We start from the raw sequence: 23,712 nt of genomic DNA, 5'->3' as shown, positions 1-23,712 counted from the left end.
AAATATGTATGAGATAGATTTACATGATTTGCCTCCATTGTATGCAAATCTATCTCATACATATTCATTGTGTATATTCTGAAAACCAGGCCTGTTTGTGGCTCTTGAGGATTGGAGTTGGCCACCCCTGGTTTGATTGAAGCACTGGTCCTGAAGCCTCTTAGATCTGGTCATGAACTGGATCCCTTGGAATACGCTCCAAGGCAGAAATGAAAAAGAAAGGAAAATTACTTTTTTTCTTCCTAGACCCCAATGACAGCACAATCCAACATCTGCTTCCCAGAAGCTCCTCTGGATGTCCACCCAAACAACACCCAGTGACTCATTATCACTAGACCACTGGCCCATCATTTAAGGGATGGACCTCTACTCCCACTCTACCTGGGGCTGAGTAGACAGGGGAAACAACTTTCCAGAAAGATACTGGTCTTCTCCAGAAAACCACTAAAAAAATACTCAGAAAAAGAGAAAAAATGCCTCCTCTATTAATAGGGCTGGAAGAGAAATTGATAGAGGAGGTGTTTTTTCTCTTAAAAACAAATGTTTTTTAAATAAATTATGTAACCCCAGTGCAGTGCATGGGCTGAATCTTGCTGAAGCCAAAAGAATCCTGGGGCTGAGTAGACAGGGGAAACAACTTTCCAGAAAGATACTGGTCTTCTCCAGAAAACCACTAAAAAAATACTCAGAAAAAGAGAGAAAAAACACCTCCTCTATCAATTTCTCTTCCAGCCCTATTAATAGAGGAGGCATTTTTTCTCTTTTTCTGAGTATTTTTTTAGTGGTTTTCTGGAGAAGACCAGTATCTTTCTGGAAAGTTGTTTCCCCTGTCTACTCAGCCCCAGGATTCTTTTGGCTTCAGCAAGATTCAGCCCATGCACTGCACTGGGGTTACATAATTTATTTAAAAAACATTTGTTTTCTGCCCTGTGCAAATATAATTCTGAGGCGGGATAACATTTCACATTGACAATAAAACAACACTGACAAACATACAAATAACCACACACAAGATAAAACAGGTAGAGTGGGAGTAGAGGTCCATCCCTTAAATGATGGGCCAGTGGTCTAGTGATAATGAGTCACTGGGTGTTGTTTGGGTGAAAATCCAGAGGAGCTTCTGGGAAGCAGATGTTGGATTGTGCTGTCATTGGGATCTAGGAAGAAAAAAAGTAATTTTCCTTTCTTTTTCATTTCTGCCTTGGAGCGTATTCCAAGGATCCAGTTCATGACCAGATCTAAGAGGCTTCAGGACCAGTGCTTCAATCAAACCAGGGGTGGCCAACTCCAATCCTCAAGAGCCACAAACAGGCCTGGTTTTCAGAATATCCACAATGAATATGTATGCGATAGATTTGCAAACAATGGAGGCAATACATGTAAATCTATCTCATACATATTTGTTGTCAATATCCTGAAAACCAGGTCTGTTTGAAGATCTCAAGGATGGGAGTTGGCCACACCTGAATAAGGCAAACTAGGCAGTCACCTAGAGCACCACAATTTTGGGGACTGCAAAATCCTGCCAGTGCAAGGCCTAGAATTGCTGGTGGAGCCTATCTTGCCAGCAGCAGAAGAAGAGAAAGAGGCCGTAGGCGTATTAGGAGGAAGAGAGAAATAGAATTGAATGCTGGATAAGTTTTGGAGGATGGAGAGAGAGAGAGTGCGCGAGTGAATTGGATGAATGGGGATTAGAGAGAAAAAGAGAGAGAAAGAGAGACAAGATGCTGGATGGATGGAGGGTAGCAAGAGAGTATTCAGCAAGATACTAGATGGAAAGAGTATAGTGAATCTGGTGGGATGGCAAGAGAGTGTGCTGAGTGAGTTGGGGGCATAGCAAGAGAGTATGTATATTGAGTGAGTTGGGGGGCAGAGAGAGAGGGTGTGCTGAGCGAGTGGGGGGACAGCAAGATTAAGGTGATGCTGGTATGCTAGACATGGAATAGTGAAAAGAAAGAAGATGATGCAAGCATAAAGAAGAAAAGAAAAGAAGAGATTCTGAACAGAGGGATAGCGAGAGGCACCTAACACCCTTGCACCAGCATCTAAGATAGAGTACAAAAGCCAGATGGGTGTTTTACCATTTGCATATGAAGAAAGTCACTCCAAGGGGCTCTAACAGAGAAGACACCTTTGGAAAGCTGCAAGAGTCCTCTGAGCTCCGCATCAGTACTTAATTTGTCTAAGAAGCTGATTTTTTTGTCTTTTATATTCTGAACTGCTTTCTGTTTTTGTATTGCTGGACTTTTTTCCTGTTTTCAGTAAAATATTTTTGTTTTAGATGACAAACACTATGGGGCAGATTTTAAAAACTGTGCGCGGGCGCAGATTTGTTCGCGCAACCTGGCGAGAACAAATCTACGCCCGATTTTATAACATGCGCGTGCAGCCGTGTGCATGTTATAAAATCCAGGGTCGGACACGCAAGGGGCTGCACAATTGTGCAACTTGCGTGTGCTGAGCCTCGTAGCCTGTCTCCGTTCCCCCCCCCCCCCCGCACCTTCCCCTCCCTTCCCCTACCTAACCCACCCCCTAGCCCTATCTAAACCCCACCCCCTTACTTTTGTTGAAGAAGTTACGCGTGCCGGCCGATGGCCAGGCCCGCAATCCCGGGCACAGCAGCAAATGGCTCCGGCCACACCCGCCCCCAGGACCGCCCATGCCCTGCCCCTTTTTGCAAGCCCCGGGACATATGCGCGTCCCGGGGCTTGCACGTGACGCTGAGCCTATGCAAGATAGGCTCGGCACTCACAGGGGCAGCTTGGGGCAGCTTTTCGGGGGTAACGCGCGTATCTTACGCGCGTAACCCTTTGAAAATCTACCCCTATGTGTGAACTGTTATTTTTGAGAGTGATCCTCTTTAAGGCCCTATAAATTAATTCTGTCCCCATCACAGAATCCATGTGCCAGATGCTACAATGAGTTTGTCAGTGATCAGAGGTCTCTGAAGGTTAACCCCCTTGTATAAGGGGGAGGATGGATTATACAAATAGAGATTCTTGCAAACTGTATTAAGGAAATGTAGCAGGGCCAACCTCATGGCCCAGTGGTAGTGTTACATGCTATTATGAGGAATACCTGGGTTTAATTCCAGCATTGATTGTTGGTGACACTGCAGAGATGGTGGTCACAGTCCCCAGCTGGAGGGAATCCTTACTGTGGTGTAACAATGGCACCTATTGGTGGAATTTAGGGAGCATGGGTACTGGGTTCCAAAGGGAGCTGTTGGCTGTGGCCTGAAGAGGCATTAAGGACTGTTGTTGCAAAGAAAGGAAGAGAATTGGAGCTAACTGGCTAAAAATATCTTGCAATTGTGCCTCAAGGCTCATAGCACTTCAGCTTCAGACATTCTCTGTCCACCATAAATGGCTTTGAGCAGGATTAGGGTTCAGGTTTCAGCAGGGCTGGAACTTGAGGTAGAGGAAAAGGCAAGCCAGATGAGAAGAAAATAAAATGTAAGAAATAAGGAAATACAGCACAAAGCATGATGAGACATTTCCCCCATCTCAACGATCCCACCACTGTTCTTTAAACCTTTCCCTCCCCTCCCACCGCCGCCCACTACACTAAGGAGCTCTGTTACAGTGATATATCTACCAACTGTAGAGAGCATGTGTGCAAGGATTACCTCAGCCCGTGCTCATAATCCCTGCAGTGGCTCCAGGCTGCCATGTGGAAGGCAGGCCCTGTGAGCACATGTGTTGTCTCTGCAGTTGGCAGAGCAGAGCTCTTTAGGTCTGAAAGTGGCAAAGGAGGAAGGGAAAGGTTCAGAGATGTAGCAGGGCCAACATCAGCAATGGCACCAACACAGTTCCTAGAGTGGGGTTTAGTTAAATCTGTCATTAGCTCCACTGATGTGTGATGACTATTGTTTCATGCATCTTTTAGGTTGATAAACAGGTTGGTGGAAAATATGTCATTCTAGTCATTACCAATTGCAAGCAAAACGCAGATCTTTGAATTTTTAGAATCAAATATTGACAATTATGTTTTGAATTGTGTTCTGCTCAGATGAAGACAAGTTGGCTCATTCTTAAAGGAGAAATGGAAGCTGGAACTTGTAACTCTACAGATTTGGATTCACAGTCACTGTCCTATAGCCCTGGATCACACAGAGAGCCAGCCCAAACAGAGCCAATCTACTCACGTGAGTATAAGTACAGCTTCATTGGGACACGATGTAGGGAGAAGCAAGTGAATGACCCATTATTTCTGCAATCTTTCCTAGGTAACTCAGTTATCATATTTCTTAAAATGTAAAGTTATGACATCCTTGCTTTTTTCGTGGGCATATGATCTTGTATTTTTGAGTCCATTAAGACAGTAATTTTAAAAGGTACTTCTGATAGAAAGTACCTTTATAAGTATCTTTATAAAATTGTGTGACCGCTATACATGTACAGTACATATAGACCATAGAGAAACATAATGGCAGAAAAAGATCATATGGCCCATCCAGTCCGCCCATCCGTCCAATTAGTATAACACTATCATTTTCATCACTTCCTTAGATATCCCTTTTGTTTAATCCATGCTTTCTTGAATTTAGAAAACTGTTTTTTGTCTCTACCACTTCCACTTGGAGACTGTTCTATGCCTCTACCACCCTCTCTGTAAAGAAATATTTCCTAAGATTAAGAACATAAGAAGAAGAACATAAGAAAAATGCCATACTGGGTCAGACCAAGGGTCCATCAAGCCCAGCATCCTGTTTCCAACAGTGGCCAATCCAGGCCACAAGAACCTGGCAAGTACCCAAAAACTAAGTCCATTCCATGTAACCATTGCTAATGGCAGTGGCTATTCTCTAAGTGAACTTAATAGCAGGTAATGGACTTCTCCTCCAAGAACTTATCCAATCCTTTTTTAAACACAGCTATACTAACTGCACGAACCACATACTCTGGCAACAAATTCCAGAGTTTAATTGTGCGTTGAGTAAAAAAGAACTTTCTCCGATTAGTTTTAAATGTGCCCCATGCTAACTTCATGGAGTGTCCCCTAGTCCTTCTACTATCCGAAAGAGTAAATAACCGATTCACATCTACCCGTTCTAGACCTCTCATGATTTTAAACACCTCTATCATATCCCCCCTCAGTCGTCTCTTCTCCAAGCTGAAAAGTCCTAACCTCTTTAGTCTTTCCTCATAGGGGAGTTGTTCCATTCCCCTTATCATTTTGGTAGCCCTTCTCTGTACCTTCTCCATCGCAATTATATCTTTTTTGAGATGCGGCGACCAGAATTGTACACAGTATTCAAGGTGCGGTCTCACCATGGAGCGATACAGAGGCATTATGACATTTTCCGTTTTATTCATCATTCCTTTTCTAATAATTCCCAACATTCTGTTTGCTTTTTGACTGCCGCAGCACACTGAACCGACGATTTCAATGTGTTATCCACTATGACACCTAGATCTCTTTCTTGGGTTGTAGCACCTAATATGGAACCCAACATCGTGTAATTATAGCATGGGTTATTTTTCCCTATATGCATCACCTTGCACTTATCCACATTAAATTTCATCTGCCATTTGGATGCCCAATTTTCCAGTCTCACAAGGTCTTCCTGCAATTTATCACAATCTGCTTGTGATTTAACTACTCTGCACAATTTTGTGTCATCTGCAAATTTGATTATCTCACTCGTCGTATTTCTTTCCAGATCATTTATAAATATATTGAACAGTAAGGGTCCCAACACAGAACCCTGAGGTACTCCACTGTCCACTCCCTTCCACTGAGAAAATTGCCCGTTTAATCCTACTCTCTGTTTCCTGTCTTTTAGCCAGTTTGCAATCCACGAAAGGACATCGCCACCTATCCCATGACTTTTTACTTTTCCTAGAAGCCTCTCATGAGGAACTTTGTCAAACGCCTTCTGAAAATCCAAGTATACTATATCTACCGGTTCACCTTTATCCACATGTTTATTAACTCCTTCAAAAAAGTGAAGCAGATTTGTGAGGCAAGACTTGCCCTGGGTAAAGCCATGCTGACTTTGTTCCATTAAACCATGTCTTTCTATATGTTCTGTGATTTTGATGTTTATAACACTTTCCACTATTTTTCCTGGCACTGAAGTCAGGCTAACCGGTCTGTAGTTTCCCGGATCGCCCCTGGAGCCCTTTTTAAATATTGGGGTTACATTTGCTATCCTCCAGTCTTCAGGTACAATGGATGATTTTAATGATAAGTTACAAATGTTTACTAATAGGTCTGAAATTTCATTTTATAGTTCCTTCAGAACTCTGGGGTGTATACCATCAGGTCCAGGTGATTTACTACTCTTCAGTTTGTCAATCAGGCCTACCACATCTTCTAGGTTCACCGTGATTTGATTCAGTCCATCTGAATCATTACCCATGAAAACCTTCTCCATTACGGGTACCTCCCCAACATCCTCTTCAGTAAACACCGAAGCAAAGAAATCATTTAATCTTTCCGCGATGGCCTTATCTTCTCTAAGTGCCCCTTTAACCCCTCGATCATCTAACGGTCCAACTGACTCCCTCACAGGCTTTCTGCTTCGGATATATTTAAAAAAGTTTTTACTGTGAGTTTTTGCCTCTACAGCCAACTTCTTTTCAAATTCTCTCTTAGCCTGTCTTATCAATGTCTTACATTTAACTTGCCAATGTTTATGCTTTATCCTATTTTCTTCTGTTGGATCCTTCTTCCAATTTTTGAATGAAGATCTTTTGGCTAAAATAGCTTCTTTCACCTCCCCTTTTAACCATGCCGGTAATCGTTTTGCCTTCTTTCCACCTTTCTTAATGTGTGGAATACATCTGGACTGTGCTTCTAGAATGGTATTTTTTAACAATGACCACGCCTCTTGGACATTTTTTACTTTTGTAGCTGCTCCTTTCAGTTTTTTTCTAACAATTTTTCTCATTTTATCAAAGTTTCCCTTTTGAAAGTTTAGCACGAGAGCCTTGGATTTGCACACTGTTCCTTTTCCAGTCATTAAATCAAATTTGATCATATTATGATCACTATTGCCAAGTGGCCCCACCACCGTTACCTCTCTCACCAAGTCCTGTGCTCCACTGAGAATTAGATCTAAAATTGCTCCCTCTCTCGTCGGTTCCTGAACCAATTGCTCCATAAACCTATCATTTATTCCATCCAGGAACGTTATCTCTCTAGCGTGACCCGATGATACATTTACCCAGTCTATATTGGGGTAATTGAAGTCTCCCATTATTACTGCACTACCAATTTGGTTAGCTTCCCTAATTTCTCTTAGCATTTCACTGTCCATCTCACCATCTTGACCAGGTGGACGGTAGTATACCCCTATCACTGTAGTCTTCCCTGATACACAAGGGATTTCTACCCATAAAGATTCAATTTTGTATTTAGTCTCCTGCAGGATGTTTATCCTGTTGGACTCTATGCCATCCCGGACATAAAGCGCCACACCTCCTCCCGACTGCTCCTCTCTGTCATTGCGATATAATTTGTACCCCGGTATAGCACTGTCCCATTGGTTATCCTCTTTCCACCATGTCTCTGAGATGCCAATTAAGTCTATGTCATCATTTACTGCTATACATTCTAGTTCTCCCATCTTACTTCTTAGACTTCTGGCATTAGCATACAAACATTTCAAAGTTTGTTTTTTGATTGTATTTTTATTCTGCTTTTTAATTGATAGGGATAAGTTAGAATTTTTTAGCTCAGGTGAGTTTTTAGTTACAGGCACTTGGACTACTTTTCTAATTATTGGAACCTCACTGTCGGGATGCCCTAATTCTAATGCATCATTAGTATCCTTTAAAGATACATCTCTCCGAACCATGCGCTGCTGAGCGTCTGTCGGCTTTCCCCTTTGTTCTAGTTTAAAAGCTGCTCTATCTCCTTTTTAAAGGTTTGCGCCAGCAGTCTGGTTCCACCCTGGTTAAGGTGGAGCCCATCCCTTCGGAAGAGACTCCCCCTTCCCCAAAAGGTTCCCCAGTTCCTAACAAAACTGAATCCCTCTTCCTTGCACCATCGTCTCATCCACGCATTGAGACTCCGGAGCTCTGCCTGCCTCTGGTGACCTGCGCGTGGAACAGGGAGCATTTCAGAGAATGCTACCCTGGAGGTTCTGGATTTAATCTTTCTACCTAAGAGCCTAAATTTGGCTTCCAGAACCTCCCTCCCACATTTTCCTATGTCGTTGGTACCCACGTGTACCACGACAGCCGGCTCCTCCCCAGCACTGTCTAAAATCCTGTCTAGGTGACGCGTGAGGTCCGCCACCTTCGCACCAGGTAGGCATGTTACCAGGCGATCCTCACGCCCACCAGCCACCCAGCTATCTACATTCCTAATAATCGAATCACCAACTATGACGGCCGACCTAACCCTTCCCTCCTGGGCAGTAGGCCTTGGGGAGATATCCTCAGTGCGAAAGGACAATGCATCACCTAGAGAGCAGGTCCTTGCTACAGGATCCTTTCCTGCTACATCTGGTTGGTGCTCTCCCATTATGAGACCTTCTTCCTCCAAGGCAGCACCAGGGCTGCCAGTCTGAAGTTGGGACTGGACTACTATGTCCCTGAAGGTCTCATCTATATACCTCTCTGTCTCCCTCAGCTCCTCCAGGTCTGCCACTCTAGCCTCCAGAGATCGGACTCGTTCTCTGAGAGCCAGGAGCTCTTTGCATCGCATGCACATGTACAACTTCTCACCGGTGGGTAAAAAATCATACATGTGACACTCAATGCAAAAGACTGGGAAGCCCCCCTCTTGCTGCTGGACTGCTGCCTTCATCTCAATTTTGATCAGTTCCTAGTTAAGTTTTAGGTTGCTATGGGAGTAGGAATGTGTCTAAGTTCCTTTAAATGTATTAGTGAATTCACTATATGTCTGGTAGTGGCCTACTGGGGTCTGATCGAATTCTCAATAAAGTTTTTGTTGATGGGGTTTTTTTTGGGGGTTTTTTTTGTGCAAGTGGCACCTGCCTATAAATTAAGGGATGAGCTTGGGGTGGGTGGGCGAGGGGTGGGAGGGTTGGGAATTACAAACAGTCTAACTTTAGTTAGTCAGCCTGAGTGACTCACAGCTCCCTTGATTAACAAATGTTGTTCTCTATTCAAACCTAATCACACTACCTCAACACCTTTCCAAGGTGAGTAACTGAGCTGAACTATTCAACTTTTTTACTTTGGTATATACTGCTCCTAGCTTATTTCTAGCTTCTGGCTACTTTTTTGTGGGGGGTTTTTTTTTTGTGTTTTTTTTTTGTTTTTCAATACAATGCACTCAGTTATTTATTAAATAAAACACTTAGCTCTTTAAAAGTCTGGAGGACACTTTAATAGTCAGGCAGACTTTTAAAAAATAAACACACTACCTACTGCTACCTTATTGACTGACTAAATACAAACAGTCTAACGTGTTTATTTATTCACTGCCAACCTACTGCTACCTTATTGACTGACTAAAAATACAAACAGTCTAACTTGTGTATTTACTGCTTACCTACTGCTACCTTATTGACTGACTATTTAAAAATGCAAACAGTCTAACTTGTTTTATTCACTGACTGACTATTAAAGGCACAAACACACAAACACACTAAATAATATTCCCAAATAGTTAACTTTGCCCCAATACTTTTAAAAAAGTCAATGTCAATGTCCCAAGCAAAAACTTACTGATTCCTTTCAGCCACCAGCAAGGTGATCCTCTCCTCTCTTGAATCTACCTTCTTTCAACCTCATCACATGACCCCTCATTTTAGAGCCTCCTTTCTGTTGAAAAAGGCTCACCTCCTGTGCATGAATGTCGCTATCATATCTCCCTTATCTCGCCTTTCCTCTAGAGTATATGTTTAGATCTTTACGTTTATCCCCATATGCTTTAGAATGAAGACCAGTGTCCTTTTTAGTAGCCACTCTCTAAACAGACTCCATCCTGTTTATATCCTTTTGAAGGTGCAGTCTCCAGAATTGTACACAGTATTCCAAGTGAGGTTTCACCAGGGACCTATGCAGCCAAGCATCTTTCTGGCTTTTACCATAGCTTTATCCACCTGTTTGGCCACCTTAAGATCATAAGATACAATTACCCCTACACCTGCTCTTCCTTTGTGCTTAAAAGAATTTCACATCCAATCCTGTACGTTTCCCTTGGGTTTATGCATCCAGGGAGTGGAGGCTGGGTGAACTTGGGACTTCCTTGCCTATTTATTTTAAAAACTATGCATTAATTTGGTAAAACTACACATACCATATAGCAGTTGTAATTGCGTGCACATAGTTTTGCAGGGATAATTTTCAAAACAGACTTATGCTTGTAAATTCATTTTGAAAATTAGTGTAAATTATGCAAATATATTCCAGCTAATTTATGTACAGTGTTACAGAATCATTTCCAAAAGATGCCACATTAACAGCATGGGAAATAATGTCTTGATACATACAGACAGGGCGGTAGAGTTTGGTTCCCATGCTGTCTCGGCCTTTAATCTCTCTGGTGGGAATGCCAAAAAGGGAGCCAACTGTGTTTGATTTTATTGATTTTCCTCCACTATCAACCTTAGTAAAGTTTGAAGGAATGACATAGAAGTGATCTCTCCAAATATATATGGTACTTACTTTAAATATTCCACAAACCAACCATTCTCAAGAGCTACCAGCAGTTAAAGTGTGCATTAATTACCAGCAGTTAAAGTGTGCATTAATACTTTGTTATTAATGTTAATGTGAAATTGAGTGGCAGAGGCTTTTATAGCCTGATTTTCAAAGCAGCTTATGCACATGAAATTCTTACTCATATAAGTGGCACTTTGAAATTCAACTGGAGGCCGGTGCATGTAACAGTACTCACATAACAGTTTTGCACAGAATTTGTACATGCATTAGGAGTAGGTATTTGGGAGGGCAGAGTTGGGATAGGGATATCACTCACATGTGTACTTTCAGATTAAAAAAGCATGCCTGTAAGTTACCATACACAAGTTATGCCCTGCTTGAAGCAGGTATAATTTTCTATGTGCACAATTCTGGGATTTTCTATGTGCACAATTAGGGATTTTCAAAACTAACTTATACACATATGTTTGCTTTGAAAATCCTAGATAAAGTTTGTATGTATATGAGGACTTTATTTACTATATGCAGAGTTATAAAGTTACCCTTCCTATGTCCAGTGATATCCAAAATAGAGGGGGTAAGCTACTGGCTATATGTTAGCTGAGTAAATGGATACCCTACATTAGAAATCCTAAAAAACGGGCCCTCAGCTACAGTATTACATTAAAAATACATTAAAAGAGAAAAGACAGGATACGATACTGCATCTGAGTACATGTAATAAGTTTGCCTTTGTAGATAAGTATTTTTATGTATATTTATATCATGCTGTAGTTAAACTTGACATAGAGAGGTCGATATTCAGCCAAGGAGTGGCTAGTTAAGTTAGCCGGATATAGCTATCCAGCTAACGTACATGCCGATACAGTACAGTGCTCTCCGGTGGAGCGCACTGTTAACCCGTGTTTGGACGTGCGTTTTCGACACGCTAGCTTTACCCCTTATTCAGTAAGGGGTAATAGTGTGTCGAAAACACGCATCCAACCCCCCTGAAACTAATAGCGCCCGCAACATGCAAATGCATGTTCATGGCCCTATTAGTTATTCCCGCGCGATTCAGTAAGTAAAATGTGCAGCCAAGCCGCACATTTTACCTTCAGAAATTAGCGCCTACCCAAAGGAAGGCGTTAATTTCTGCCGGCACCAGGAAAGCGTACAGAAAAGCAGTAAAAACTGCTTTTCTGTACACCCTCCAATTTAATAACATGGCGATATTAAGTCGGAGGTCCCAAAAGTTAAAAATAATTTTAAATAAAAAAAAAAAATTTAAATCGGCCCACGGGTTGAAAACTGGACGCTCAATTTTTCCGATGTCCAGTTTCTGAACCCGTGGCTGTCAGCGGGTTTGAGAACCGACGCTGGCAAAATTGAGCGTCGGCTGTCAAACTCGCTGACAGTCATCGCTCCTGTCAAAAAAGAGGCGCTAGGAACGCGCTAGTGTCCCTAGCGCCTCTTTTTATCGTGAGCCCTAATTTGAATATTTTTTTTTACTGAATCGCGCGCACAGTAGAGTGGGCACTCGCCCGCTCTCCAGCAACTTTTAAAGTATCGGCCTGATAATGCTGATATTCGATGGCATGGCCATCCCCACTGAATATCCTCAGCTATCTTAAAGTTAGCCGGATAATTATATTCAGCCAATTTTAAGACAATCCTATGGCTGTTGCAGTTGAGGTCTACAGGCTGCTTTGTGGACACCACTCTTACCTCTGACCCGACTTGCAGTGGGGTGCCGCCAGCGTATGCAGCGGGTCGCTGACGACGTCTCCCAGGTCAGCTGCCCTTCCACCAATTTCTTCAGGCCAGCCTCTCTTCCCTTGATGAGGCTGGACACCGCTGCTGACTTCCTATACTGAGCACTGCCTTAAGCGCGCAGCTTACTTCAGGATTTACAGAGCAGCGGTAGGAAATCCCCTGCAGCCCCTACTGATGACATCTGCTACTGAGGCCTATAAAAAGCCTCTCTTAGCATGATTCAGGTGCCTTGGCAACAGGTCAGCCTGCTTCTCAGTGGTGTGAGTTGCCAGTGTCCTATCTTTGGTTCCTGAGTGTTCCGGTTCCTCATCTGCATCTTCAGTGTTCTTGTACCTCATTCTCTTCTTCAGTTACGGCTCTTTGTCCTGGTCTTCGGTTCTTGTAGTCTTCATCTCTTCTATTAGTGGTTGTGGTCAGTCTTCAGTTCTTCAGTGTGCCTTGCTCTTGTGTTGCTCCTCATCCTCCTGTCCTGTCTATCTGTCCCACCTTCCCTTGGATGGATCTTTGGCTTTGAACTTGGCTTGCTTACTGGACTTCTCTCGAATGCCACCTGCTCCAGTCCAAGCCTGTCTTAGACTTCTCTTGCAGTCCTGATTTGCCAAGGAACTTCTCTGTGTCAGCAGAATCCCCCACCTAAGACCTGCCAGCCCTGGCAGGCCTGAGGGCTCAACATAAGGGGAATGTGGGCTGGTACAGTTGGGTCTTTGCTTAGGCTGACTCCGCTAGCTGATGGAGGGAACCTGCAGGGCTCCACTCTGCGGGATGCACCAACTCCACCTCGGTCCAAGGGTCTATGCCTACAACAATGGCGCAACCAGAGTTAGCCTCATAACTTATGTGGCTAACTCTGGCCCGCCCAAAAATGCCTCCCGCCTGCCCCTGGAACAGCCCCCAGCTTTAAATATAGCTGGATAGCCATTTAGATAGATAACTTTTCAGTTTTCCATCTAAATGGCTTTTGAATATTGACCTCAGAATGTTTAGATAAAAATTCTCAGTTGGTAGCAACTGTATGTTAGGGTTTCCCAAAACAGTCCTGGTGACTCCAAGGTCAGTTGGATTCTCAGAATATCCACTATGACTATGAAAATGTATCTCATTCATATTCATTATGGATAGTCTGCAACCTTGACTGCCTCTGGGGTCATCACAACAGAGTTGGGAAGCTCTGTATAGATTCACAGGGCCTATTTTCAACTGTATTGCCCCAAGCACATGTGTTGAAAATCTGACTCCCTGTGGTCTCTCTGGATTGAGAAAAAAATGTAAAGAACAACTGTTAGGGCAAAGTACAAAGAATTTTATTGTTCAATCATTATAAAGTGCCAGCAGTTTCCCATTTAACTGTAAGGATTCTGCTTCTGCCGTGTTTTTTCAGCCGATTATTTGGTAGCACCATTTTCCTCAGCAGATATAGCATTGCTCCACAAGTAGTGGCCCTTTTCTACCAGCAGTCTACCTGAGCATGTCTTCCCCTGTTTTTTCTTTATGAGGAGACAACGTGAGATTGGAGGGGCAATGTAGTAGAGGTACGTACAATCACGAAAGGAATTAGGCAGGTCAAAGAGAGATTTAAAAAAATAATAATAGTCCAAGATCTCTACTTGGGTTCGGTACATCACTAAAAGCCATGACTACTGGAAACCGGATGGAGAATAATAGGGGATGGATTACTTTGTACATGCTCCTCTCTTACACATTGCTTGTAACTACCTGCTGGGTGCTGCTCCCTCCAAGGAGTGACTAGGTGTGTGCTGATTTTTTTTCATGTGAGCAACAATTTTTTTTAAACAAACAATTGTTTGAATGCCGACATTAGCGTTGCATTTCTGTATATAGTACAAAGAGAGTGACCATGTAAAACCTGTAAGCGATGCTCCGAAATATGAGCCGTCGTTCACACGCTCAGCTTAGTGGGAACTATGGTGCTGGGCTAGATAGAACCTTGATCTGGTCCAGTATTTCAGTTCTTGGGTTCTTTGTATTTCTCTAGAGATTAGGATGAGCTAAAGTCACTGGAGCAGCAATATGCTAAACTCCATGGAGCAAAATAGTAGTGCAAATATGGAGATAAAATATAGCTTACAACTGCTGCTCTTTCCAGTTAAAAGGAAACTTACTTCAATTCAGGCTCGTCCACTCTAGCTTTAACAAGAAATAATTTATCTCTTTGTGGTTTTACAGTGTATCTCTGCTCGCTTTTTTACCCCTTCAAAGTCATGTATTCTTTTTTTTTTTTCTTCTAAATGGAGAAATTACAGATGATCAGAAGCTGCAACTTTGTTCATTTCACTGTGCGCTCCTGTCACAGCAGAGAGCATTGACCGCATCAAGATGTGAAAATGACACGAGGTTCCCAAGCTTGCTGGGGATTTCAAAACCAAGGCACCAAGCTGCACAGGGGAAAGAAAGGCCTGGGGGGGGGGGAGCTATGAAAGATCACATCAGATTTTGCAAAGCCATAAAATGAGGCAAATTGCCTCCATTAGAATCACAGCTGGTTGTGAAAGATGTTAGTCAAGTTCTCATAAGTGTTATCTCCATACATATGCCTGCAATTGGCCTGCAGACCTGCGGCTATTTTGTAGCAAGCCAGTTTTCAAAGGAAAATGCCCCACAGAGATACCCTTTGAAAAATTCTGGTGGAGGGCTAGTGCAGCGGGGATTCTTTACCTTACCTACTTTGCAATTAGAAAGTCAAAGGCAAAATGAAATCCTCGTGTGTGTGTGTGCTCTAACCTTGCCCCCAAGATAGCATGCATAATATTCCAAAGCGTCTTCCCGTGGGAAACACCTGTTTACTCACAAAAATCTTTCTGAAAATTGCCTACCGCATTATAGTCTTGATATGCCTTAAGAGTGTATTTTAACAAAATAGCAGAATCTGTGGGGTTGAAAAAGAAAAATAATCTGATATGTTGCACAAGAATAATAGCTGCCAAGCTCATCACTTAGAGGCCTAGAAATAATCATTTTGGATTTGACTCTCTCCAGTTTTCTGAGATGATCATGTATAGCAGATTTTATTCATTAAGGAGAAGATAATCAAACTGCCCACTCTTTGGGTAGGCCAGCAGGACTGCCCAGCAGGTAGTTTTCACCTGCGTGGTTTGCCGATATAATCAATGCAACGCTACATGGAGAGTTTTGCTTTGATTATTGCTCCATAGAAATTACCTGCACAAATTTGCACCTGTTTGCTGTGCCATTACTTGTATAAGGCAAATGTATTATTCCAAACGTCCCATGTAAGAACCTTTCCTGACCAAACCTCCCTGTGAATGCCTCTGAAGATATATGGGTAAAAGTAGCAATGCTGCTGACCTACGCGGGTGGTTTTACCTCAATATAGGATGAACATTAACCAAAAAGCCCATTTTCATGGGTAAAATAGCCTTTTAATCACTGAAAGGGCTTTTGTTATTGCTCACTATAGCAGGGTGACCAACTCCAGTCCTCAAGAGCCACAAACAGGCCTGGTTTTCAGGATGTCCAAAATGAATATGCATGAGGTAGATTTGCAAGCAATGGAGGCGGTGCATGCAAATCAGTCTCATGCATATTCATTGTGGATTTCAGGATACCAGGCCTGTTTGTGGCTCTAGGGGATCAGAGTTGGCCATGCCTGCTCTATAACAGACTATGATAACAGAGAATGTTTTTCAGCTAATGTGATGCAACACCTTTATTCAAGGGGCATGTCCTGCTGTGCGATTGGCAGCAAAGTACCATGTACAAAACGTCCAGGCATTATCCTTCAAAAACAGAGCAAATTCAGCCAGGGTGCAGAATCCCACGATGATAAGAAGGCTGGGCTATTTTACATCATGTGTTGATGTACCCTGCCCAGATGATTTTAAGGAGATAGTGTCCTGCATTACTTAAACAGTTTTCTCCTTCTCTCTTTTAGGATTCCCATATTCTAAATCTGCTTCTCTCCCCGGATATGGCAAAAATGGCTTACATAGGGTAGGTGCATTTCTGATATGCCTCATTTGCTTTAAACTATCGATATTTGCATCTATTATTAATTAACAGTAAAGAAAGCTGCGGCATTTGTTTTTGGCTAACGCAACTCAAACTAAACCTCACAATTGAATAATTCACCCCAAGTCAGCTTTCATTGTTTTTTTGCTGAGCCCCTGTCATTTTCTTTCTAGTATCCCTGAACAAGAAGCTCCGTTTGTATTCAACAATTTCTTTAAGAAATACAATTACAAGGACTAAAGTGTAGAACTGCTATGTGTGTGAAAAGTTAGTGCAAAGGTAAAGAGAGACAAGTGTTGTTACCTTAAGTGAGGTTTAATGTACCAGATAGAGCTATACAGGGAAAGGGAATGGCTGGCTGAGAAAGGAGGAAAAGCTGGTCATGTGTTCAGTAAGTTTACATATTCAAGACAGATTTGTTTTAAGATTTTCATGATGGTTTTTTTTTTTAATTTAAAAAAATTGAAGACACATTAGAACAGTGAGTAATGTCAAGACTTTCATTTTTCAAAATGCAATAAAATATACTTAAATGTAGAATGGTTAGATGTGCAGTAGTACTGAGGATGGAGAGCTTGGTAACACTGAAATACCAGTTGTGCATTAAAGAAGAATACAGAGAGACTGGAATGCCTGGTGTCTGTATTAATGATGGCAATGGAAGGCCATCATTAATACGCCTTGCAATGAATTTTGCACATATCTGTATCTATGATCTAATATTTCTGATCCAAACATATCCACAGTCATTGGACAAAATGTCAGATTGCTAATCATTCCCCTTTTGGGTTTATGTGTCAAGAGCATTTAGTTAAAGCTTTCTTTGCTGAGGTGTGCATTCTCCTCATAATTAAATGGAAGCATAAGAATCTACAGATGTGCCATCATAAGGGAGCCATATCATTGGCAATCACGGTCTTAGATTTTTTGCCACCCCTAGCTACTGTTAGTACGTCTGCCCTGCCCCCTTCCCAACAACAGGGAGTACAAGCCTCAGTTTGCTGTAGCAGCTCAGGGGTCGATTCTGTGGTGACAATTAGAAAATTCTGAAGCTCAGTGGCAAACATTTCCAGCTTTTATGTACCTCCCCCCCCTCCCCTTTGGGGGAATGGGCCACCTTCCCACCCCTGCAGAGCTCTGGAAGGGTAAGGAAAAGTAACTCGAAGATGGGCCCCATGGAATGGGGGTAGGAATACTTTTGCAAGGCCAGTAGGAGATTGTTAAAGCACACCAAAAGGAATGCTCTAGACAGAAGACAATTTACTAAACAAAAATAAATTGGCATAGTCTCAAGCAATACAAGAAGTCCACAATTCAAAAAAAACAAAACAATAGGCAGAAAACAGCTTACAGTTCTCTGAAATATCCAAAAGACAGACAAAGTTCTTATGCTAATTAAGTCACAAAAAATTCCAAGAGCAGCCACCCCTTTCCCAGCAAGCCCCAGGGAGAAAGTACAAAGTCCTCTTTGAAACTCTTCAAAGTACCTACAAACAGCAGAATAACCCCAGACAAATCTTCCTACTTGCTTCTATTGGTTAGAAGTTCCCAGATTTATGCCATATTTTTCATGAAAAAGTCTTCCTCTTCCACTCACAACTGCTGGGACACCAGGCTAGGAACATCACCTTTTGATGCCCTACCAGGGCTCCCAGGAAAAAAAACAACAACCCACCAAGACACTTTCTTCAGTTTCTCTCAGAAAACTCCCTAGGAATTCCAAAGATTCCCCAAGACTCATCTTCACAACTTCTGCCAGACTCCTCACACAGATTCCTCAAGATTCCTCCCCACTGCTTGTGGGAACACCCTACATACTCTCAAATTGTGCCCATTCCCTTTAAGGGAAGAGCCTTCATATCACTGAACCTTATACCTACACGCCCCGAGTCTCTCATTGCTAGAAAGTTCCTAGTTCTAAAGTATAGCTCTCTATAGAGAACCCTTAAGGAGTTTACACTCACCGCTATCCAAACAAAAAAGGAAAATGTGAGAAATCACAAAAGACTTTTTTCCCATACTCTACAACCCACTTAAACACCAAAAGGCAAATACATTGCACAATAGAAGTAGCAGTAACATAACAGATGGATTCATATAGGTGTGAAACTCCAAGCAGCTGTCTTGATACTCCATGTCCAGCACAGGAGGACCAGCTGGAAAATGTCAAAGAATGCTGCCACTTGCTGACAAAGAATGGTTAAGACATGACACACAACATTTAACATTACACTGAATTTTTCTTTAGCCAAAAAAAAAAACATAAACAGCAGTAGATTAAAGTGTCGCAGGCACATCAATCCTTCAGACTTCATGGGAGAGTCTGTAACCAGATATTACCCATTACTAATTTGTAACTTCTATAACCCCCATCCCTGGGTGCTGGCTACACACCAATGGGGCCATAAAAGAATTTGTGTTTTTCAGAGCTGGATCACTCAGGCTAGCTCTTATACAGTCTCTCTTTATCCCCAGGCTCTGAGTCCTTTTTGGATGGTGGGGTGGGGGGAGGGAAGGAATCTCTCCTCCTAGGTCCAGAGTGACAGGGGTGCCATTAAAATTACTTTTCCCAGGAAGAGGTATATTTTGATTCTTCACTAGGGATGTTGTTGTGAGTGCCAACAAACACTGGAGACCCAGAGTCGAGTGTCCAAAATAAATACTTTACTGATGATGAGTAAGAATAAATGTATAGCACAATTAACACAGTCCTTACCACCACAGCTAGGGTTTTTTCAGCATACAGTCTTTTCTCTCAATCTGTGCCAGGGTCTTTATTGCCAGGGCTGGGAAATATTCACCCTTAAGGACTTAGATTAAATGAGATTCCCAGACAGGCAAGATATCCTTATTTAGGCAGGAAAACCCCTCCAAAGCTAAAACTGGATTACTCAGTCTGTGCACAGAGAGTCCAAATGTCTCTCTCCCCAAGGATGAAGATTCCAAGTGGGTGTCCTCAATAGGTTTCAAGCTGGTATTACTTACAATTAGAAAAGGTTTCTTTCTCTCTCTGAATCCCACGATGGCCGGGATCCTTTTGGGAACATGCAGCTCTTGATGTTCCTCCATGGGTAGGAAGGGGCAGCAAAAATCTTCCTCCTGGCTCTTCTAACAAAATTCCTTGCCCCAAAACACCAGAAGGTCCTTGAATTAGGTCACTACCATTCCTTTGATCCCTGTGGAGGTTGCAGAGGGGCAGGTCTTCCTTATCCTGGGCCCCCAGGGACAGAGTTCCCCATGCCCTCTCCCCAGGGTCTCTCAAGGCGTCCTGCCATGAAAATGTCCAAAACCTGAAAAAACAACCCAGAGATAAGCCCAACCAGCCAGTTAGTGGACTGGTAATGCAGCCTCCCGACCTTGCTCAGCAGGACTTGCCTGGATCCTCTGAGTAGGCGCAAAAACCAACTTAGAAAAACACACCTGTATTGCTACCTAACTCCTTACTCCAATATCTCGCAAGAACGCTGCTTTTAAATCCTTGCAAGGGGATGGCCATCCCAGCTCCCTCAAGGGGAGTAGCTGTAAGGAATGGTGCCTCCCCATTTATCTAACCTCCCTGTCTGGCTAAACAAGAGTAACTAAGGGCATTACTGATAATGAACCCAGTGGGTCATTACACTTTCATTCTGTGACATGAAGAAGGGGAGCAACAAATTCTTATACAAAACATGGGTTACCAAAACGTTATCCATAATCCAAATCACTTTCATATACCAGCTACTCAAGAAGCTGGCAAAAACTGAGTTCATACTACATCCTTTCACTTGTCACTACGAGGGACTAGCAGGAAACAGTCCACATCTTCTTAGCTCTAATCTGCTGGGTGGGAAGAAAGCACTCCATATCACCAGCATAGTCTTTGGGTTAGATAAATCACCACACCTCTCTTGTGCAGAGATAAATCACCACACCTCTTATGTGTAGTCTCCGAGAGGAGAAAAGACCACTTCTGATTGGAGACAATACTTCTGTGCTCTATATCCTAGACAAATCAAGTTTAGTAAACAAAGTCTTCTTCCAACTCTGGTAACTCTCTCCTGAAAAAAAATGACACATAAGATTACTCACTTTACTTAAAAGTATACCATAGAAAGAAATAAGAAGTAAGAGACTAAGTGAGATGTTTGGAACAAATGTTATAGAACAGGGTAGTAGCTGTAGTGCAGTTAGTGTAGCTGGGTTCAAAAAAGGTTTGGATAAGTTCTTGGAGGAGAAGTCCATTAACTGCTATTAATCAAGTTTACTTAGGGAATAGCTACTGCTATTAATTGCATCAGTAGCATGGCTTAGTGTTTGGGTAATTGCCAGGTTCTTGTGACCTGGTTTGGCCTCTGTTGGAAACAGGATGCTGGGCTTGATGGATCCTTGGTCTGACCCAGCATGGCAATGTCTTATGTTCTTAGGGGATGGCCAACTCCGATCCACAAAGAGGCCGAGTTTTCAGGATATCCACAATGAATATATATGAGGGAGATATGCATTCAGTGGAGGTATGCATACAAATCTATCTCATGCATATTCATTATGGATATCCTGAAAACCTGTCTCTTGAGAATTGGCGTTGGTCACCCCGTTATAGAATTTTATGGTTTTTACATACTTTTTTGTGCAAACATTTTTCACTGCATAGAACATCTCATCAATAAATTCTTATTAATCACCATTAATAAAGGCCCAATATAATATTAAGCTCATTCTAAGCAGCAAGTAATAATTGTCCATTTTCTTCAATCATCTGTTCTTCTTGCCCTCTTGTTTAGCTAATCTTCAGGGATCAGATTCCCCTTAATTCAAGTAATGCCCAAACAAAATCTAAAAGATCCAAAAGGAGTAACTTCAATTCTCCCCCATCTGAAAAAAAAGCATAAACACACTGTAACATTTTGCCAGTCATAGAACAGTCCCGCGACCAGTAGCACTCATCCCCAATATCTCATCTACTTTCCTATGCGACATTGACACCACTGACGAACACCACTCATGGCCTGCCTGAGGCATGCATGTGCGTATCAGGCTGCATCTTAAAGGCCCCTCAGCAGGAAAGCTGAAGCCTGCTGATGATATCTGTTCTGCCGAAGGATATAAGTTTGACTCTTGTTCCAGACGATCCCTCAGCAACAGGTCCTCCTGCGCTACAGTATGTGAGGCTATTTGCTGTGCCCCTACCTTGCCCAACTATCTTGCCTCTCTTCCTTGCTGTCACTTGCCTTGACTCGTCTCTTTGCCTTGTTGTATCCTGTCCTGCCTTGCCTCGTCTACCTTTTCTTGTCTGTCCACCCTGCCTGTGTCTTGGTCCCCTTTCTCTTGTCTGGTCCATCCATCTCTTGCCTGCCTCCTGGGACTGACCTCTGCTATGGACCTAGACTACTCTCCTGCCCGCCACCTGGTACTGACCACCTCTACATACCTTGATCATTCTCCTACCTGCCACCAGGTACTGACCTCTACTTTGGACCTTAACCAATCTCTTGCCTGATGCCTCACTCGACTTCGGCCTGCATCTGCACCTTGCTTCTTTATTGCCAGCCCTAAACCACTGCTTGTTCCTGGACTCTCACTGACCCACCCCTCTTGGGACCCTCGCCTAAGTCTGGTGGCCCCTGGAGCCCAAAGGCTCAACCCACGGGGAAAAGGCTGGTAAAGATGAAGCCCAGTTCCAGTCCCTGTAGGGCATGTCCGCCAGCTGTCAGCGTGGTTCTGGTAGATTCGCCTATCAGGCTACATCAACCAAGCCACAGCCAAAGGACTCATTAACTGTGGTACACATATACTTCACAAAATAAAAGATAACACACAGAAAATGTTCATTTTTGGGTCAACTTTGCATAAACTGGCCCTCATGCAACAAGCAAGTCCTCAACAAACAGTTCTTTTAGCATAAAAACTAATACTCTTAATGGTGAGTACCATGCAGGGTCCGAAATTTCTATTCTGTTCTCCCCCTGGAAGATTCCTGTTTTTTGAGAATTGCTGGGATCTTCCATCAGAATCTGTGCTCAATTCAGCATGCATTCTCATGCTGCGACCCACTAGCCACTGTTATATTATGCCGCTCACAGGTCAGCCACGTGCGTGACTGCACTTATCCTGAAGCCAGCAGGCCTAGCCATGGTGGAATGCCGCCAAACTGTGCACAAGACAGGACGTTGCCAGCATCCCTGTGCCCGGACCTTCCTCTAGGTTTGCAGGTGACTAAAGTCAACTCCTTTAAAGGGCTCATGGTGGGAAAAGCCTGAGGCACTCTAAGATGATGTCATGACTCTTTGCTCTATAAAAAGGCTCAACATTTCTTCATTGCCTCAGCAAAGGTCATCTGTCAGTCTTCAGCCTTGCTCCAGTCTTCAGCCAAAGCCTGCCTTGTCTTCAGCCCAAGCTTGCCTTATCTTCAGTCTGCCTTCGTCTTCGTCTTCAGCCTCAGCCACCGTTTGCCTTCATGTTCACCTTCCACCTCAACCAGTCTTCAGCTTGTCTTCACCTTCAGCCTCAGCCAGTCTTCAGCCTTCCTTTGTCCAAGCCAGTCTTCAGCTTCAGCCTCTGCTGCAGCCTTCAGCTAGCTTTCATCCAAGCCTGTCTGAGGCCCACCTTTAGCCTTGCTTCGTCTTCAGTCTAGCCTGCCCTTCAGCTCTGTCTGTAGTTACATACTTCTGGACCTTCTCTTAGTCTGGCCTGTGCAAAGACTCTTTCGCCTGCTGTCAGCACAGACTTTAAGGCTCCACCCCTGAGGTCGTGTCAATTGCACCATGACAAAAAGGGCTCATGCTTATGTTGCTCACAACAGTTTTTTTCTTATCATATCAAGATTATACATATTCTTTCCTTGTTGGATGAACCCATTCTCACCCATTCTCATTCCCTTGAGGGAACGATAACCTACTTCTCAGGAATTTGGATATCATCACACAACAGTTTTGCCTGATCTTTGACCAACCTGGACATATTTCATCCACTGCCACAGAAATTCTTTGTATTCATCAATGGGCAAGTATGCAATGGAATTTCATATCTTGACTTCTGAACTTGGTTGGCAAGGCTTATTTGGGAGAATAAAAGATGAACTAGCAGCTCAGGATCTTCCCCTTTCCTCAGAATCACTTATTGTCTTGGCTATTCGAATAGATCTGAGATTTCAGGAACAAACTCGAGAGAAGAAGGCCTCCCATCTAACAATTCCTGTGGCCCCTAAGCCTCTAAACCCCCTAGAGTCCACTCTAGAGCCAGCGAGGGTTGTTGCCATCAAACAACCCATGCAATTGGGCAACACACGACTCTTGGTAGATGGAAAACAGAGGGGAAGACTGCACAATCTCTGCCTCTATTGTGCAGCACAGGGACATTTTGTTAGCCATTGTCCTGAAAGACCAGAAACCTCTGTAAGAAGAAG

The 23,712-nt window shown here is 43.1% G+C and overlaps 1 protein-coding gene across 1 annotated transcript in view; it reads left to right on the top strand.

The window, feature by feature from the left end:
* The window catches only part of ABLIM2 (actin binding LIM protein family member 2), a 431,671-nt gene that overhangs the window by 301,201 nt on the left and 106,758 nt on the right, over positions 1–23,712 (top strand). Inside the window, exons 16-17 of the mRNA XM_029591702.1 lie at positions 4,012–4,147; positions 16,255–16,313. Coding sequence (XP_029447562.1) covers positions 4,012–4,147; positions 16,255–16,313 — 195 coding nt within the window. The remainder of the gene's footprint in view (positions 1–4,011; positions 4,148–16,254; positions 16,314–23,712) is intronic.

The sequence above is a fragment of the Rhinatrema bivittatum genome, chromosome 1 (assembly GCF_901001135.1).
Source record: "Rhinatrema bivittatum chromosome 1, aRhiBiv1.1, whole genome shotgun sequence".
Classification (NCBI taxonomy): domain Eukaryota; kingdom Metazoa; phylum Chordata; class Amphibia; order Gymnophiona; family Rhinatrematidae; genus Rhinatrema; species Rhinatrema bivittatum.
Note: the sequence above shows the minus strand (reverse complement) of the source record. Positions and strands in the feature narration are given on the sequence as shown.